At 48.4% G+C, this 20,021-nt stretch overlaps 1 protein-coding gene and 1 long non-coding RNA gene across 3 annotated transcripts in view; one reads left to right on the forward strand and one right to left on the reverse strand.

The window, feature by feature from the left end:
- The window catches only part of ADGRL1 (adhesion G protein-coupled receptor L1), a 43,713-nt gene extending 34,819 nt beyond the window's left edge, over positions 1–8,894 (forward strand). For both annotated transcript variants that reach the window (XM_006206206.4, XM_015240979.3), the window contains 10 exons: positions 415–624; positions 719–939; positions 1,096–1,162; positions 1,543–1,634; positions 2,188–2,356; positions 3,716–3,844; positions 4,030–4,126; positions 4,219–4,347; positions 4,504–4,521; positions 4,972–8,894. In XM_006206206.4, coding sequence (XP_006206268.2) covers positions 415–624; positions 719–939; positions 1,096–1,162; positions 1,543–1,634; positions 2,188–2,356; positions 3,716–3,844; positions 4,030–4,126; positions 4,219–4,347; positions 4,504–4,521; positions 4,972–5,714 — 1,875 coding nt within the window. In that variant the 3' untranslated portion in view covers positions 5,715–8,894. The remainder of the gene's footprint in view (positions 1–414; positions 625–718; positions 940–1,095; positions 1,163–1,542; positions 1,635–2,187; positions 2,357–3,715; positions 3,845–4,029; positions 4,127–4,218; positions 4,348–4,503; positions 4,522–4,971) is intronic.
- LOC116285078 (uncharacterized) lies at positions 458–19,997 on the reverse strand. Its single transcript, XR_004194757.2, has 3 exons — positions 19,869–19,997; positions 2,236–2,412; positions 458–594 (listed from the first exon to the last, which is right to left on the reverse strand). It is a non-coding gene; the product is annotated as an uncharacterized lncRNA (long non-coding RNA).
- Between the last annotated feature and the right edge of the window lie 24 nt (positions 19,998–20,021).

A 20,021-nucleotide genomic window follows, 5' to 3' on the forward strand; every position in this document is an offset into this window, starting at 1 on the left:
CTCCTCCGGGCGGGCCCGCTTGCTGGCCCGGCTTTGCATGGCATAGAGAGCGCTGCATGGGCGGTGCCAGGGAAGGCCAGCTTCGCGGGCATGGGGGGCCCGAGTCTTGCCAGGGGCGTGAGGCCATATGTCTGGTTCTCTCTGGTCATGGTCCCACCTTCTCCCAAGGCACCCTGGAGAAGCAAGTTGGTGTCACCTTTGTCATCTCTCCACGAGCCTTCCAGAGCATGAGGAAGTGAGCGTGCCGCCTGCAGAGGGGTGGGGGCTGGCAAGCTAGCCAAGGGGGCAGAAGGCCAGGTGGGCTGCACTGGTGGTGCTTGTGGCCCCCAGCCTTGCCCACAGCTGACACCTAGGCTGAGCCCTGGCTGTGTGCCAGGTCGGAGGCGCTAAGCACACTCCCTGCTCCTTCCCCAGTACCAGGGCCGCATCAATGAGCTGCTGCTGTCGGTCATCACCTGGGTGGGCATCGTCATCTCCCTGGTCTGCCTGGCAATCTGCATCTCCACCTTCTGCTTCCTGCGGGGACTGCAGACTGACCGGAACACCATCCACAAGAACCTGTGTATCAACCTCTTCCTGGCTGAGCTGCTCTTCCTGGTTGGGATAGACAAGACTCAGTATGAGGTGAGCAGGACTCTGGGGCAGGAGCAGTTGGGGGAGAGGTGACCCCAGCCGGCCGGGGGCAGCCCCTCACCTGTGGTGCTCCCCACCCCCCTAGATTGCCTGCCCCATCTTCGCTGGCTTGCTGCACTACTTCTTCCTGGCTGCCTTCTCCTGGCTGTGCCTGGAGGGCGTGCACCTCTATCTGCTGCTGGTGGAGGTGTTTGAAAGCGAGTACTCCCGCACCAAGTACTACTACCTGGGCGGGTACTGCTTCCCAGCCCTGGTGGTGGGCATCGCAGCCGCCATCGACTACCGCAGCTACGGCACCGAGAAGGCGTGAGTGCCCCTCACCCCCAAGTCTCTCCTCGTCCTTGGCTCCCTGCTCAGCAGCACTCCTTGGGCCAGGACCTTGGGGCACTGGGCTCCTGGAGTCAGAGAGGGGGAAAGCCCACCCTTTTACCTCTTGCTACCCTGGCCCTGCTTTCTTTACAGCTGCTGGCTCCGAGTGGACAATTATTTCATTTGGAGCTTCATTGGGCCCGTGTCCTTTGTTATCGTGGTAAGTTGGAAGGAAGTATCCCCAGTACTGAATCCCTGTCCTTCACCCAGGCTAGCTTTGACCCCAAGCCCCCCATTCTCCCCAAGCCCTTGAAAACCACCAGAACTGAGCAGCCAACTAAGAAAACAAGCAGAGTGGGTCTGTAGAGTGCCATCCATCCAGGAGCTGTAACATGAGCCCCTGCTCTGTGTCAGGCCATGGGCCCTGGCCCCCCAGCCCCAGGAGCCACATTAAGAGATACCGGTCAGCAGGCACCTGGGGACAGGTACACCAGCAGAGGGGGCCCTGAAGAAGGGGGGTTGAGGCTGAGACTTGGCCAGGAGCTGACGCCAAGAGGCAGAGCGACCCCGGCCCAGCTCCTCCCCTTGTCCCATCCCCAGGTGAACCTGGTGTTTCTCATGGTGACTCTGCATAAGATGATCCGGAGCTCATCTGTGCTCAAGCCCGACTCCAGTCGCCTCGACAACATTAAGTGAGCACCCCCCCACACACCCATGCCCCAAGCCCCAAGCCCCCCAAGCTGGGCCAGGCCTCTTCCAGGGTTTCCTAAAAGCTAGTGTTCTCACCTCTGGTGTCACATACTGTGACTTTAAGGACAAAATTGTTGTTTCATTGTGCTGTTTACGTAGCTATTTAAAAAGTATTAGAAAACGTGGCATTAACACATCCAACAATAGTCTTAGGCACATAACTGCTTAGGGTGAGGCTGAGTCCCTTTCAGGGCAACTTAAAGAGAAATAGGGAGCAAAAGATAGTTTAAAGGCCTGGAAACATGGCCAAAAGGATGAAGGATGCAGGGGAATGACTGGCCATTCATGGAACCCTGGCCCCTGACCTCTGCCTGCCCCTCGGGATCAGCCTGGGTCAAAGTGTTGCTGGGCAGGCCCACGCACCCTGAGCGGGTCTTTGCAGGCAGTATCCAGGCCCACCCAAAGCGGGACATGTAGCAAGGCTCTGCAGGAGGGGTCTCTGCTAGTGGGGACTTTGACATTTGACATCCCTGTCCCCTCTCCACTCATCCCCAGATCCTGGGCCCTGGGGGCCATCGCGCTGCTCTTCCTGCTGGGCCTCACCTGGGCTTTCGGCCTCCTCTTCATCAACAAGGAGTCGGTGGTCATGGCCTATCTCTTCACCACCTTCAACGCCTTCCAGGGGGTCTTCATCTTCGTGTTTCACTGCGCCTTACAGAAGAAGGTGAGGTCCGGGGAAGGGGCCCAGGTGCCTCCCTTCTGTGGTGGGACATGTGTCTGCTGGGAGGGAAGCACGGGCTCAAGGTCAGGGAGGTTTTAGCCAGGGGTGAAGAGGGTTCTGGAAAAGAGCACGATATAGTGGCCTGGAGGAACGAGACCGCAGGACAGATTTGGGGAGTTGGGAGTGCACAGGGCACGGCCATGATGATAGACCCTCCCCACAGCATGGGGCACAGATCAAGCATGTGGAGGGAGATGACTGGGTGCTGTCACCCAGACAGAACATTTCCTGCTGTAATGGGGACAAACTGAGTTTTGTGGTGATAGGAGGTTTCCTTTGTATGTTAGTCTGAAACTTAAAAAAAATAAAAAATAAGGAGATAACAGAAGCAGAGGAATGTGGTGAGGGTATACAGGCAGAAGGCTCAAGACTAAAGCCAGGGTGACTGAGCCAAGGCATTTGTAGACTCATCCTGAAGGCAGTGGGGAGCTCCAGTCAGACCGTTGTTGGTCTGGGGGGAACAGTGAGGTAGGTAAGACTAAGGAGGGGATGAAGGAGTCCCCTGCTGCAAGGTTGATTATATCCCTGCTCTGCTCAGAACTGTCCCATGGTCCTCATCACACAGGGACAATGACATTCTTACATAGCCCTCATGAGGCACACAGTCAAAGCCAGCATCTTTGCATGGCCCCCACCTCACACAGTGCCAGTAGCATCCTTATAGGAGCCCCAAGCCCACACGCTCCAACCTGGGCTCCCCTTTTCTTCCCTTCCCTTCCCTCCAGCCATGCCCTCTTCTGCTCCCTTAGACACCTAGACATAGACCCTCCTCAGGGCTTGTACCCTGCCCCTTCCCAGATATCTGCAGGGTTCACTGCCTTTTTTCTTGTAAGTCTTTGCAGAAACGTCTCAGTGAGGCCTCCCCTGATCTATTTGAAATCACACCCCCCAACCCCTACCCCAGCCTAACCCCCAGCCACGGTTGTCTTGGCAGCACTTCACACCATCAAACACCCAACATCAAGTTCTGATGTTTGCACATATGTTATATCTCTGTCTACTAGAAAATACGAGCTCTGAGAAGTAGGGCTTTGTGTCTGATCTGTGTCTATCCTCGGGGCCTAAACCATGCCGGGTATACAGAGGATGCTTAGTAAAGATCTGCTGAGTGAATAAATGGATGAGAAATTGTTGGTGAAGGTGGAGAAAGGAGGATGGGCCTGAGTGGGAAGAGAGAGCCTGCATGGCTGGCTGTTAGGGGACAGGAGATAGTGAGGTTTCTGATGCCCACCGGGAGCTTGGTCTCTGGACTCCCAAGGCCGGGGTACCCACTGCCAACTGCCTGTCCTCCTCGCCCCTCAGGTGCATAAGGAGTACAGCAAGTGCCTGCGTCACTCCTACTGCTGCATCCGCTCCCCGCCCGGGGGCACTCATGGCTCGCTCAAGACCTCAGCCATGCGGAGCAACACCCGCTACTACACGGGAACCCAGGTATCCAGGCTGGGGCTGGGGCACCAGGCAGGGCTCCCTGGGGCTGAGTGTTGGACCCGAGAGCCCGAGAGGTAGGGCAGTTCTCCACCCAGGTCCCCGGTAGTGCGCATCAGGCAAGTGGTCTCAGAAGGATCCTGGTGGGTAGGCGGCCCAAGAGCCCCCTCACATCTGGGCTGTGTCCCCAGAGCCGAATCCGGAGGATGTGGAATGACACCGTGAGGAAACAGACGGAATCCTCCTTCATGGCGGGCGACATCAACAGCACCCCTACCCTGAACCGAGGTGAGATGGCATCCCCCGCCCCGGCTCCAGTCCCTCAAGATTCCCAGGCCTGTGTCTCCTGGCTGCCTTGTGACCTCTGATCTCTTGGGCAGGTACCATGGGGAACCATCTGCTGACCAACCCTGTTCTGCAGCCCCGTGGGGGCACTAGCCCCTACAACACCCTCATTGCTGAGTCGGTGGGCTTCAATCCCTCCTCGCCCCCTGTCTTCAACTCCCCAGGTGAGAGCATGTTGGTGCCAGGAGAGGGTGATGGCCCAGGTCAGGGAGTGTGGGGTCTCCACCTGGGGCAACCTCATGCTTCCTGACCTGGAACCTGGACTTGGCATTCTGAGCTCACTCTCACCTTCTCTTTTCCCTCCTCACTGGCACCTGCAGGGAGCTACCGGGAACCCAGTAAGTGTGACTGTTTCCTAGTAACATTTCCAAGGTCGGGAGGGGAATGCAACGCAACAGTGACCTCCTCAGATGGCTTCACTTAGAGAGAACTCAGATGCCCCCCACCAAGCACACATACAGTCTCTGGATGGTATTGCATTAGGTGGGGATTGAAGGTGATGGGGGTCAGACCATGGGAAATGGACCTGGTCACTCAGATCTCCTCATATTACTGAGCTTCTGAGCCCCCAGCTAGGAGGGGACCCTAGGGAAACTGGTTACCACACCCACCTCCATTAACAACTGTTGAGCTAGTGTCCCCACTGCCAGGGAAGGGAGCAAATACAAGTCCCCAGGGGCAGGGGTCAGCCCAGGGAAAACCAGATGAAAGCAGGCAACCCCCTCCACATGGCCTGCGCCCCTCTCACTGCCTGGCTCTCCTTCTGAGCAGCTCCCTTCTGCCTGCAGAGCACCCCTTGGGAGGCCGGGAAGCCTGCGGCATGGACACGCTGCCCCTCAACGGCAACTTCAACAACAGTTACTCCTTGCGAAGTGGGGATTTCCCTCCAGGGGATGGGGGCCCCGAGCCACCTCGAGGCCGGAACCTGGCCGACGCTGCTGCCTTCGAGAAGATGATCATCTCGGAGCTGGTGCACAACAACCTGCGGGGCGGCAGCAGCGGAGCCAAGGGCCCTCCGCCACCTGAGCCCCCTGTGCCACCTGTGCCGGGGGGCAGCGGCGAGGAAGAGGCAGGTGGGCCCGGGGGTGCTGACCGGGCAGAGATCGAACTTCTCTACAAGGCCCTGGAGGAGCCACTGCTGCTGCCCCGGGCCCAGTCGGTGCTGTACCAGAGCGATCTGGACGAGTCGGAGAGCTGCACGGCGGAGGATGGGGCCACCAGCCGGCCCCTCTCCTCCCCTCCGGGCCGGGACTCCCTCTATGCCAGCGGGGCCAACCTGCGGGACTCGCCCTCCTACCCGGACAGCAGCCCTGAGGGGCCCAGTGAGGCCCTGCCCCCACCCCCACCCGCACCCCCTGGTCCCCCCGAAATCTACTACACCTCGCACCCGCCGGCCCTGGTGGCCCGGAACCCCCTGCAGGGCTATTACCAGGTGCGGCGGCCCAGCCATGAGGGCTACCTGGCGGCCCCAGGCCTTGAGGGGCCAGGGCCTGATGGGGATGGGCAGATGCAACTGGTTACCAGTCTCTAAGGGACCTCATGGACCAGGGGCTGGTGGCCCAGGCCAGGGAGGGAACCCTGGGCGGGGCTCTGGTGGGAGAGGGAGACTGATGGAGGCAGTGGCCAATGGACCACTCTCTCCAGGCACCCCTTGGCCGTGGGCCCTCCAAGCCCCTCAGGGGCTCTGCTGTGGGGGTCTAAGGTGCAGGGTTCACAGACAGGGTTTCCCACCAGCCATGTGCACCAGCTCAATTTGGGGGAAGTGCAGTGAGGAGCCAAGAGGTCCCCAGGGGAGTGAGGAAGGAAAATTTGGAAGGGTGCAGCCCACTCTTGACCTCCCCCTCCCCCCTACCCTTCCTACTCCCTGGAGGGAAATGAGGGCTCCAGTTTCCCTGGGCCAAAGGCCCTGCTGGATGGAACCTGTCAGCTGCTCCTCTCTTTGCAGCCAGAAGTGCTGCCAGCTGCACCGGGAGGGAGCAGTGGAGGCAGGACAGATGGACAGGTTCCTCTGCACTGCAGTTCCCTGCTCTGAGGAGCCTGGGGCCTCTAGCCGGGGAGAGACCCCTAGGTGGGAGAAAGCCCCAAGGCAAGAGGAATGGGCAGTTGTGGCTGGTGGTTTAAAGGTAGATCTTTCTCTGAAGCTCCTTCTTTCTGCTCTTTGTCCCTGCCTTCCCAGCAAGCCTGCCCCCCTCAGCCCTCCTTGAGTGCACCCAATGACCCCCTCCCTTGGGGCGACTCCTGATGAAGCACAACTCCCCGCAGGACCCCCAGCCCACAGGGGTGGCCATATTTGAGCAGTTCCCAGTCCTGTGGGCTCGGCTATCTGGGGAGCAGATTTTGGGTCTGGATCTCCCTGGGGAGTGGGTCCTGGGCTTGGATCTTTCCCTAGGGGGCCCTCTTACCCCTTCCTCTCTCCTCCTCTTCCCCCATTGCTGTAAATATTTCAATGAAATGGAAAAGAAAAAAAAAAGAAAAAAAGAAAAAAAAAAAGAAACTCTCATCACTTGAAGCCACCGGGAGCCTGCGGCCCGGCCAGCCCGGGATTTCTCCGGAGCAGAGCTGCGCCGCCGGGCCCTGGCAGCCAGGACTTCTCCATGTATGTGTGCATCCCAGCCGGGGTGGGCGGGCCGCCAGAGCAGCTTTTTACAATCCAGAGACAGAAAACAAAATCTAGAAGCAACGTCGAAACAAAAAACCCGTTTCCTTCCCGGCACCTGTTTCTGTCGCCTCCTTCCCCGCTCCGCCTCTCCCTGGCATCATTCAGCCCTCCTGGGGCGTGTACCTCACTGCCTGCCCCAGGACTCGGGGCCTGTCTCCCCCACCCCTCCCCACTGGCCCGGGGGAGGCACCCTCACACCCAAAGATGCTTTTGCCAAGATGGCTGTGCTGTCCCTTTGAGTTCCTGCTTCTTGTATATTGCTTCTGGGACTCTGGCCTGGGAAGTGGCTGATTTCCTGCCTAGAGAGGTTGACGGGGGAAGGAAAAAGAGGGCAGCAGGGTTTGATAGTGGTGGGTATGACTGAGAAGGGAGGGCTGGGAGTGGTGAGGTTGTCTTCTTTCAGGGGTTGGGGAGGCCAAAGGTGAGAAATCACCTTCCCTACCCTACATACTCCCACAGGGGAGGGCAAAACCAGGTACCAGGCCTGGCTAGGGTCAGGACACCCACCTTCTGAGGGCTCAACCCCAAACCTGCAGATACCAGAAGTTCCAGGCTTGGGATGTCCCCTGAGTACCTCTCCCAGTCCCCTCCTCTCCAGTCTGTCACCCTGGCCTTCCCAGCAACAACCCCCCAACACTGGGGGTAGCATAGTCCCATTGCCATACTAGCCCAGCCCCATCATTGCCATTTCCCCAGGGGTGGCCCTCCACCTCTGCTCTGACCTCTCATCTCTGTCCCTCTTTTCTCACAAGTGCCATGAGTTTTCAAACATCTTTGGGTCTTAGCCTGCTGCTGCCATGAATTTCTTTAGGTTAAGGGGGAGGGACTCTAGGGAGGAACTGAGGGAAGGGACAGATAAGTGGCTGGAGGGGCCCTTTTTGCTGCTAGAATGCCCCTCCTCCTGGGGAGCTGGGGTTGGCTTGTCCCCATCAGTTAGGGGAGAAGGGGTCAGACCAAAGATGGTGGTTTGTCCCATGCAGGGGGGTAGGTGTGGGGAGAAAGTAAGGCTGGGTTCCAACTGTTTTTTTCTGGGTAGGAAGGCTTAATTAATCCCTTTCACCAGACCATGGGTGAGTCTGGACAGGGAGATGAAGGATGGGAAAGGTCTTGTCCAGATGGCTTTGTGAGGGAGGCAGGAGACAGATCCATGGCTTTCCTTGGCTTCACTAGGCCAGGAACTCCTCTGTAGGGAGTGGTGGCTAGAGACCTGTGAAGAGCTGGTGGGAGACAAGGGTAAATGGAGGAGTTGGCACAGTCTGGGCATCAACCCAGCTAGTCAGAGGCTGCCTCTGACACTAGCAGAGAGGGCTGGAAGAGAGGGCAGGATGGGAGAGTTCCCAGGGGCACTGGAGGCAAGCAACGAGTCCTGCTTCCTCTCCCCTGCCCAATCCTCCTTTTATCTCTCCAGACTCCGACAATCAAAGGGAGAGAGAGGGTGCAGGGGGTCCCTTGGTTCCCATTCTAGCCAGAATCACCAAGGTGGATTCCCAGGCCTCAGAGTTGTGTGGCAGGGCCCCCCTGGTAGGGCTGGACACCATTGCAGTCCAGCACAAAGCTACCCCGAGAGCCCAGGTGTCCCCCCACCCCAACCAGACCTGGTGCCTTGATGCCCCCACCCCAGCTGGGACGGTATAGAGAAGGAAGGGTCTTGGTTTCCTCTCCTACTCCCTTCCTTGGGCCCCTGAATTCATTTGCTTTTAAATCTTGTTAATTATTTTTCTCTGGATTTTTTTTTGGTTTTGGTTTTGGTTTTCCTTGCCTTCCTTTTTCTCTGTCTCCACCTCTTTCCCTGTCTTTCTCACTGTCTCTGTGCTCCTCTTCTCTCACCCTCAATTTCTCTCTGTCATTCGGGCCTCCTCCCCCTTCTCCCATGCCCTCAGTCCCTCCTTGGTCTCCTTTTCGATATGCCAAACCAATTTTGGGTCGAGTGCATTTAACGAGAACAAAACAAAAGGCTCATAACAACAAGAACGTTTCAGAAAAAAACAAAAAGTTAAAAAAAATTGTTGAGTCAAAAAAAATCAAACAATAAAGAAATTAAGATTTCTTGGAGTGACAAGAGTGGTGTGACTCATTTGGTGGGGTGGGTGGAGAGGAATGGGTGAGTGGATCTGCATGGAGCATCCCCGTGAGGCTGTGACACAGTGAGGCACCTGCACTGCAGCATTTAGATCACACAGTGGAGGCCTGGTAAGTCACAGAATCATTACTGTTTATGGAACCTTGGGAGGTTCCTGGGCCTGGCTGAGCAATTCAGGTGCAATTTCTCTTTGAGTCCTTATAAATGCTCTGGGTGGAGGTTATCAGAGCTCCATTTTACAGATAGGGAAACTGAGGCTTACAGTGCCTGGATGTACATCCAAGGCTGAATGGGCCAGGGCACTGTGCCATGTGGCTTCTCAGAGAAGCCCTTCTCGGCCTGGACACCGTCCACAGGCTATATTAAAGCATAGCACAGGAACTGTAAGCTGTGCCTGTCTGATTCCCATAGCCGTTCCTAGACTCCCACACGTTACTGGAATTGTGTATCTTCAATCATGACAGTGGACTTGCATCATGTGTATTTCACATTCTCAAATAACACTGTCAATGCTCAGAGAGAGAGGAATGACCTAACAGTGCAAACACCTTTCTCCATGCCCCTCTGCCCTCAACACAGTCGTCCAGGATGCCACACTCACCCATTCCTCCTCTCCACCCAAAGCTACTCCTTCCCAGTCTCCATCGCTGGTTCCTTCTCATCTCACCTCTTAATGTTGACAAGCCCAACTTAGCCTTGGACCTTTTCTCTACCAACATCCACTCCCTGGGTGATCTCATCCCACCTCATGGTTTTAAATACAGTTGACCCTTGAGCAACACAGGTTTGAACTGCACAGGTCCACTTAGATGTGAATTTTTTTAAATAAGTATGTTGGAAAAATTTTGTGACAATTTAAATAAAAACTCACAGATGAACCACGTAGCCTAGAAATATCAAAAAAGTTAAGAAAAAGGTATGTCATGAATACATAAAATATATGTAGATACTAGTCTATTTCATCATTTACTACCATAAAATATACATGAACCTACTATAAAAAGTTAAAATTTATCAAAACTTATGCACAAAAACACAGATGGTACATGGCATCATCAAATTCACTAGGCTGCCATAAAGCAATCCTTGCTGCTTCCTCATTATCGATGCATGAATTATTATACCTGTAATAAATATGAATTTCTTTTTCACATCATCTTTTCATTTTTGATGTACAGCGTTAATTAATATGTGTAACATCTACAGTATTTTGTATCATATAAGGCAATATTGATGTAGGTACTGATAGATGATTCATCCTGTAAACAGATGATGTAAACTTACAGTATAGATAAATACAGTACAGTATTGTAAATGTATTTTCTCTTATGACTTTCTTAATAACATTTTTTCTAGCTTATTTTATTATAAAAATACAGCATCTAATACATATAACATACAAAATATGTGTAACTGATTGCTTATGTTATCAGTAAGTCTCCAGTCAATAGTAGCTATTAATAGTTAAGTTGAGGGGGAGTCAAAACTTCTATGTGGATTTTTGATTGTGCAGACATCAGAACCCCTAACCCCCTGCACTGTTCAAGGGTCAGCTGCACTGTCTATCATGCCGATGACTTCCAAACATAGAGCTCTAGCCAACACTTCTACCTTGAGCTCTGGATTCATTTAGATCCAACTATCTACTCCACATCTCCCCCTGGGTGTCTAGTTAAGATCTCAAACTTAACCTGTCCTAAACCAGTTACATACATACACACACACGCACACAGTTGCTGCTCCAGTTCCTCCCACAGGCTTCTCCACCCTGAGACTGAAGCTAAAACCCTTGGAGCTTCCCTTGAACTCATTTACTGTTTCATATCCCACATCTAATCTGACAGTAGATGCAATGTAGGCTCTAACTTAAAAATATCCAGAATTAACTAGTTCTCACTGCCTTGGTTCAAGCCACTGCTGTCTCTCACCAGGATCACTATAACAGTCCTCTAAGTAGTTCCCTTGTCCCTCTTCAACCTTTTCTCAACACCGAAACCAGAGTGATCTCACTAAGCATATTTTGTCCCTCTTCTGCTCTAAACTCTCCAAAGTCCTCCTCTCTCACCCAGGTGAGAGGCCTGGCCAAGATCAGCAAGGCCCTACAGCATCAGATCTCATCCCCACGGCTCTCCTCCTCCTTCCCGCCACTCCAGCCACACTGGGGTCCTCACTGTCCACAAACATGCAGGCACCTTCCTCCCTGCCTCAGGGCCTTTGCACTGGCTGTTCGTAGGGTTCATTTATTCTTCTACAGGGCTTATGAAAATCAGAGTTTCCCAGCTTCCCAGGCTACTGTATTTAAATTGCAAGTGGCCACTCCAGAACTTCCTAACCCCTGTCTTGTTTTGTCTCCCATAGTACTCCCATCTCACAAACTATCATTTTTGTTTGTTTATTGTCCACCTCCCTGACTAGAAGATAATGTGCAATGGTCTATCTTTTTAACTGCTGTTCCCTATTGTCTAGTATAGTGTCTGGCACACAGTAGGTGATCAATAAATATTTGTTAAAGGACATAAAGCTGTATTGAGCATAAGACCCAGAGGCCCTGAGATAGGATTTAAGACCACTCCCTCAGCTGCTCTCAGTTCCCATGCATCTCTCACTGTGGGTAGCTGTTTTTAATTCAGCATGGCCCTGAAACCTAAGCTCAACATTTTAGCTGGTGCCCAACCCAATCCTATGCTGAAGAGGAACTGGTTCTCCTGAACTTACTGAGAGATGCTCTGTGAACAAGTGAGGAGCTTTAAGGGTAAACGTAACTCATGCTCTGACTCTAAAATTTAATCCTGGCATAAGATGAGACTCTACAATACGGCCAACTCCTCCGCCTTTGTGTCCTTTACTCTCCCAGCACTGCACACATCCGACTCCTCCACATACACAGTAAAACCTGATGTGCCTGACAACCTGTGACCTTCAGTCCTTGTTACTGGCACCCGTACACACTTGGGGCAACCATTTGCACATGCCCAGAAACAATAACATGTTGAGATTCATTTCAAAGCTCTTTCTTACAGTTCATCTTACTTAATTATCACAAGAAGTGTATTATTATCCCCATTTATCAGATGAAGAAACTGAAGTTAGAATGATTAAATAACTTACTCAAATAAGATTACTAAGCAGTTCAAAGAGCCCACACCCTGTAGATGCTTTACGATTGCTGTCCAATTTAATCCTTTCAACTACCTGTGAGGCAGGTTTTACTTAGCCGTTTTACAGCTGCAGAAGCTGAAGCTCAGAAAGGTTCGAGAATATACCCACGTTCACTCAGCTAATAAGAGAAAGCTGGGCCAGGCCTCCATCTTGGTCTTCCGATCCCAGGGGCTGCCTGCCCTCAGCTGCCATTGCCAGGCCCCCATCACTGCCCGCCAACCCCACTCAGCTTGGCTCCCTACATCAGAGGAGATGCCCACTAACTGTGTCACAGCCTGATGGTCCCTATGTAGCTAGTATTTTAGGATTGTCCAGAGTAGACCCATGTGAGTTAAGCCAGAGGGAAAGCATTAAATCAGAGCAACAGCGTATTCTCTTCAGATCCCCAAAGGACTGAAAGCACTGGCACCTCTGTCCTTGAGAAAACCTCCTCTCTCCCATGAGCCCTTGGGAAGCTCTAGGGCAGCTGCGCTGAGGCTAGTCCTTCATCACTACAATTTCCTCAGGCTTATTCTGCTCCTCTCCTACCCTTTCAAACATCTCAGTCAGTGAGCTGTGATGGCAGGACCTTGCTGGCTTCTCCTTCCCCCATTTATATCCCTTCTTATTTCACTGGGACTTTCTTAACCAAAACCCTTGCAACTCCCACTTTTTTGTATCTGCCTGGCCCCACTGTCTTCTACCACCCTTTGCCTTTGTTCAAGTTATCCCAGCTTCTCACAACTGAAGCCCTCACTTTAAGCCAACCAGTCCTCTCCTGGGAATTGACCCTAAGGAATCACACATGTACATGAAGACAGTGGCAAGAAGGTTAGCTGTAGTCAGGCTTCTGAGGTGAAACAAGAAATCATCTAAAATTTCAGCATAGAAAATTGTTACATAAATTATAACAACAATTACACACTCATAAGCAGAATACCATGAAGCCATTAAAAATGATAATGCAGAAGAATACTAAATGACATGGAAATGTATGTATAATACTAAGGGGAGAAACCTAGATATAAAAACAAGGTAAAGTATAACCCCACTTTTGTTTTGATGGCGCATATATACAAAAATGTATGTATACATATGTGAAACTGTGTATTGTGCATGTATGTGTATGTGTGTATATATATGTAATACATGCAGAATATAAAGCTATACACCAGAACATTAACAGTTTATCTGTTGTGGGTAATAATAACTTTCTCACAACTCTGTATTTTAAAAATTATTTGCATTAAACATAATACTTTTGTCATAGGAAAAAGTATTTCTGCATCCTAATTTCTGTGGAAAAACAAAGGCCAAGAATAACCAACACCAATGGAAGAAGAACAAGATGGGAAACTAGCCTTACCAAGATTGATTATGGTGTGGTAATATTTAAGACAATGTGGTATTGGCACAGGAAGAAACAAAAAGTCCAATGGAAGACATGTGACTAGATGGAAACCTGCTCTAGGCAGAGATTACAGATCACTAGGAAAAGGATGGATTAATTCAGAGGATCTTACAATTTTTGGTCTTGGGATCACTTTAGCCTTTTAAAAATTAGTGAGTGTGGCGGGGGATGACTGGGAAGAGCACAGAGGATTTTTAGGGCAGTGAAAATACTCTGTACAATAATGTAATGATGGATACATGTTCATCAAGAGTGAGCCTTAAGTAAGCTATACACTTTGGGTGATGATGTATCAATACAGGCTCATTAATTGCAACAAATTAACCATTTTGGTGGTGGCTGCTCATGCTTGGGGATACTATATGCACGTGGGAGGGGGAAAGGGTATATGAAAAGTCCATGTACCTTACTCTCAATTTTGCTATGAACCTAAAACTGCTCTAAAAAATTAAATTAAAAAAAATTAATGTGGACCCTAACGAGCTGCTGTTTATGGGGATACAGACTATATGTATTTATATTTACTGAACTGGAAATTAAAACTCAGAAAACTTTTAAATATTTAACTAAATTAAATTAGCTAATAAATCTATTAAATGTTAATATAAATAACCTATTTATTTTAAAATAACTGTGTACATTTAAAGTAGTGAAAAGAATGGCATTGTTTTACATTTTTGTAAAGCTCCTGTCTGGTGTTAATGAAAGACAGCTGGACTGTCACACAGTTTATTGCAATCAGTCTGTTGCAATATGCTGTTTGGGTTGAAATATATGAAGAAAATCCAGCCTTACATAGATACATAATTGGGAAAGGGAGGAGTGTTAAAGCCTTTTCAGATAATTGGGGATATTCTACTTTGCTACTATACCAAAACTCAACAAGTAGTGGTGTATTAAAGTTAGTTACAATGTGAAATTGTATCAATAAACTTTTCATACTGTTACAATGAAACCCACTGGCCTATCTTACAATTTTAATTGATCTTTTTACTCATGACTGATTTTGTAACATCATGCATCGGTCTTCTGGAAAATACTGATATACTGAGTTTTTGCATTTCACTATACAGTATTTTTACAATCATATTTGTTAATATCACCACTGATCTTATCAGGAAAGCCTTTAAATCCTGAAAAGCTGTCAGACTCACGGTGGTGAATAAGTTTCCCAAATGTCTAAGTTTTGCTTAAAAATTCGAATATGATTATTGGCAACAAACTGTCAACTGTACTCTAAGTGATCACTCACTTCATGTCTAAGAAACTATATGCCAAATATCCTAATCTGAATAATTAATAACTATTCAAGTAAAAAATGGTGTTCATGAAAAAAGTTAGCAGTTCCACCTAAATTCAAACAACTACACAAGTGCTTTACCTCAACCACCATCCTTCTCCAGCATGCGACAGAACTGCTCTATGCAAACTTCCCATTTCGCCACACAGAATATTAGACCTGCTGCAGGGCTAAGCTTGAACACAATTACTACTTTCACTGCTTCTTCAAGGATATTCTTAAGTGAAACTGTTTTAACTTTGAGTATGTGGTGGTGAGGAATACAATGGCAACCGCTACCACATCATGGTGACACTGCGCTGATTCCTGCTTGAGGGGTCAGCAGCCTTACCCATCATTACTTTTGTACCAATAGTGCACATGACAACACATAGTGTAAATGAGAAAGGCAAATGATGCCTTAGAATCATTCTTTTAGTTTGTCTCATGAATTCCCTAAAAGGTTCTTGGGGATCCCCAGGGGATCACATTTTAAGAACCACTGGACTCCTCAGTAAATAGAGCTGGACAACTGGTTACCACATTAAAATTTTTACAACACAGTCCTACCACACATCATAAACAAAAATAAATTCCAGGTAGATTTCTTCTTAAAGCTAAATATGAAAAGTAGAACTTCCAGAAGAAAACACAGTAGGATATCTTACTGACCTCAGAGTAAGATTTTTTAAGCAAGGCACACACACACAAAAACACAAACTGTAAGAAGATTTATAATTCTGATAATAATAAATTCTGAACATCAGAAGATACCATACAAATGAAGAGGAAAAGTCTCAGATGTAAGAACTCCTGCACTCAAGAGATGGACAATCAAGTAGGAAAATGGGCAAAGATATGAACAGGCAATTCACAAAAGGCAAATGGTCCAATAAACACAAATAAAAGCTCAAGCTCACTCATAATCAGGGTAATGCAAACTGAAACCACTAATTCACACCCATCAGAGATACAAACATGTTAAAGTCTGACAATATCAAGTGTTGATAATGATACTGAGCAAGAGCAACACTGCCGGTGGTAGTGAGAACTGGAGTGATCATTTTGAAGAACTGGCAATATCAAGTAAAGGTGAATATTCCCCAAACCCAGCAATTCAACTCTTAGATACGTATCCTAGGGAGACTCCTGCATGTGTACACAGAGAGCGTGCACAACACAACAATGAACACTACAGTGCTGTTTGAAAGAGTAGAATACTGGAAACCAAGTATCAAGCAAGAGGTGAATGGATAAGTAAACACTGTCCAACAAAACTTCCTGTGATCATGGAAGTATTCTTTAAGTTTTCTAATGTGGTAGCCACTAGCCACAGGTGTCTATCAAACATATGAAAAGTAGCTAAGTGGCTGGGGAATTTAATTTTTCATTTAATTTTGATTAACTGAAATACAAATAGCCACATGTGGCCACCACATCAAACAGCACAGCTATGTAGCAGTGAAAATGACTTAGAGCTACACGTGTCACATATATACATCTCAAAATCATTATGTTAGACCAAAAAAAGCAAGCTTCAGAAGGCAGGGCTGGGACCAGAGTGAAGCAAGCTAGTTTTCTAGAGTGAAAATTTTAGGAGGCGCTCACCCTCAGGGTCATGCAGGTACAGGCTGGCACTTGTGTGACTGACAATGAGTGCCTCCTTAAATTTTGTGCCCTTGCTTTCCTCCTCCTAGTTCCAGCCCTGTCAGGATATATCCGGTATGATACTGTGTCAGGGGCCCCCAAGATCACCCGTAGGTTCAATGATTTACTAGGAAGACTCAAAGGATTTAGCATATAGCCTACTCAGGGCTATGGTTTCTTACAGTGAAAGGTTACAAAGCAAAATCAGCCAAGGGAAAAGGCTCATGGGGCAAAGTCTGAAGAAAACCAGGCACAAGCTTCCAAGAGTCTTCTCCCAGTGGAGTCACACGGGATGTGCTTACTTCCTACAGCTGAGCTATGATAACACGTGTGAAATGTTGTCCATCAGGAAAGCTCATTAGAGACTCAGTGCCCAGGGTATTCTGGGGGGCTAGTCAAGTACCAAACTTCCAGACTCCAGAAGGAAAGCAGGTGTTCAACACAAACCACACTGTACAGTTTTGGCACCATGAGCCACCTGTATCATTTAGGAAATGGTAGGCACCTCCTGAAATCCAAGTTCCTAGACACCAGCCAAGGGCCAATCTTTCAAATAGGACTTTCTAAGGATAGCAGGCTTAGGCCTGCTCTAGTAGTTCTTTTTGCACAGATATTATTTATGTAAAATTGGAGAACATGACATACAATACTATATATAGTTTAAAGGCATATATTAAATATGTACAAACACACACAGAAGAATACACAAATCCAGAATTGTAGTTACATTTGAGAAAAAGAAGAGAGGAATGAGTTTGAGGCAGGGGTATGTAAGGCTTTTCAACTGCATGAGTAAGTTTGACTTCTAAGCTGGGTAATGGGTAAGAATGTATTTTGTTACAGCATTTCTTATACTTTTTTGAGTGTGAGTGCACCTGAAATATTAGCTAAGAAAAATGTTGACTTATTACTATGTACTACTAACAGTTCATGTTTATGGAGTATTTTTCACATTCCAGGTACTATGCTTAGCCCCCCTTCCTTTTTAGTTGTCTTTTTTTTGGGGGGGTGGTATTAGGATATTTTATTTTTTTAATGGAGGTACTGGGGGATTGAACCCAGGACTTTGTCCATGCTAAGTATGTGCTGTACCTCTGAGCTATACCTCCCCCTTATGCTAATCCTTCATATACATTTATTCTTTTAAAAAAAAATCACTGAAGACTTCCTATATGTGAAGCCTTGTGCTAAGCTCTGAAAATACAGAGAGGTCAATGTGAGACAGGTGGGATCTCTGCCCTCAGTCAGCTTTCAATCTACTGAAGGATGAAGAGATAATAAACACAAGTAAAACCAATATATATATACAGATTCTGGTAAGTGTTCCTAAGATAAGAAAGCAGGCTTTTGTGATTAATGAAGGTCTACTTTAACTAGGGTTGTCTGAGAAGGCTCCTTTGGGAGGGACATGTGAGGTGAACCATAAATGATGAGAATGAAACAGCCCCACAATTACGTGAAGGAAGCACACTCCAGGCAGAGGGAACAGCAAGTGCAAAGCCCTGCAGCAGGAATAAATGCGGTGTGTTGAAAGACGGGAAATAAAGCCAGCAGGGCTTGAGAGTGGTGACGAGAGACTGATAGATGAGGCCTGAGAGGTCAGCTGAGGCCACCATGCAGGGCCTCCTAAGCCACAGAAAAGATCTTAAGTTTCATTCTAGGTATGATAAGCTTTTGAAGGTTTTAAGCAGAGTAATGACATGATCTGGTTTACAAATGAAGATTATTCAGCCAGCTGTAGGGAGAAGGCATTGTAGACAGGGCCACTTTCTTCATTAGCACCACAGACATTAATACTCATGGCTGATGAGCTTTTTAGGGGCTATGAAAAGGCTGGGGTTGGGGGATAAAGGAAAAAAAAGTTCCATAATGCAAAAAGAAAACTACAAAGTTGGAATGAATAAATGTTTAATCAAACGTCTAGAAAACATAACATCATAACAATTTCATTCATCATTAAATTTCATATTCTTAAACAATCAAATTACATTCGGAAATAATTTGAAAATTAGATTTTCTCAAGTCACAAAAATTCCCAAGTATGCCCAGTGACTGCCAAGAAATCATAGCCAATCATAATGTGAATTTTCTTGCAGTCAAATCTTTTCAATGGGGAAAGCAAAAGAATTCTTTCAATTAAAAAACAAAAATTTTTTTTCACTTATTGTGAGATGTAGATACAAAAATGCCTGACATCAAGAGGCCACAGAGGAGGCTGGATAAGAAATGCTAGTGGCTTGAAACTGTTCAGGCTTACACCCTGTGAATCTGAACACTGTCTAGGAGATCCTTGGAAAGGTCTCCCCAGGAGAGGACATTTGAGCAGAGACCTGAATGACAAGAAGGTACCAGCCATGCCAAGAGCTGGGAGAAAAGGTGGGAGTGCCATGTCAGATTTTCATGGAACAAAAAGAGGGTCAGTCTGCTGAACTGAAGTTGGAGCTGGGTGGGGAGTAAGAAACAATGCATGTAGGGCCTTGAAGAAAGTACTCTCACACTGACAACAATAGAAAACCACTTACATTTTAAGCAGTTGTGACTGATCCAATCTGTTTCAGAGCTGCACTGCCCAATAATACAGCAGGCACAGGAGGTCATGAGCACCTGAACGTGGCTAGTGCCACTGTGAAACGCGAACATTCTGTGTCACTTAAATCAAGTAACGCTTCAATTTAAAAGAAACCAAAAAAGATTGGGCTCATGAAAAACTTTTAACTATGCTGGGAACAGCTTGGGTGTGTGAACCTATACTTCAGCGGTAAACCATATGAAACCTAAACTATTTCCGGTAAAAATGTAGCACCTGAATCACAGATGCAGTTTAAGTGTAAAACACACACAGGATTTCAGATCCTTAATATTGGGTAATGAAATGTAACATACCCCAGATGTTTTTTTTAATATGGATCACATGTTTAAATGACACTTTGGCTATACTGGGTTACATATATTAAAGTTAAATTAGCCTATTCTTTTTTAACTTTTTTTTTAACGTGAATACTATAGAAAAGTGTAAAATTAGGGATGTTGTTGCGTCTGGAAGCAGAGAGACTGAGTGTGGAGGTTCCTGGAGTCTTCCAGACAGGGAGCGACGGTGGTCCGGGCTAGGCGTGTGGATGGAGAGAAGTTTCTAGAAGTTTCTATCATGTAGCCATAAATCATGCCAGTAAAATTTCATGACCCGGTTCAAACGGCGGGGAAACGTGACCTCGAGCGGTGAGTGGCAGAGATCAGATTCGAACTCCCATTTACAGGGTTGTCCACCTGAAACCTCCCAGAGGCTCTCGCGAGGGCGAGGGCGGCATTCGAACCAGGCCTGACTCCCGGGTCCCAGGCCCCAGCGAACCGCATTACCGCCGCACTCTCTCCCTTCAGGGGTGAGTTAAACGTTCACAACGTTCACAACGGACTCCCAGGCCGCTGGGCCTTAAGGGCCGGGAGCCCTTTAGAGAAACTTCCGGCAACTCTCACCTGCTGACAGACACCGAGTCCGCAAACGCTCCTCCTTTCTCCGAACACCAGGCACAACCGCGACAGCAGCCAACTTCCGATCGTCTCGCACGAATCCCCAACCGAATCTTACCTCTTCCCGCCCCGCGGCCGACTCAGCCAATCACCTCTTAA

The sequence above is a fragment of the Vicugna pacos genome, chromosome 22, assembly GCF_048564905.1.
Source record: "Vicugna pacos chromosome 22, VicPac4, whole genome shotgun sequence".
NCBI classification, from domain to species: domain Eukaryota; kingdom Metazoa; phylum Chordata; class Mammalia; order Artiodactyla; family Camelidae; genus Vicugna; species Vicugna pacos.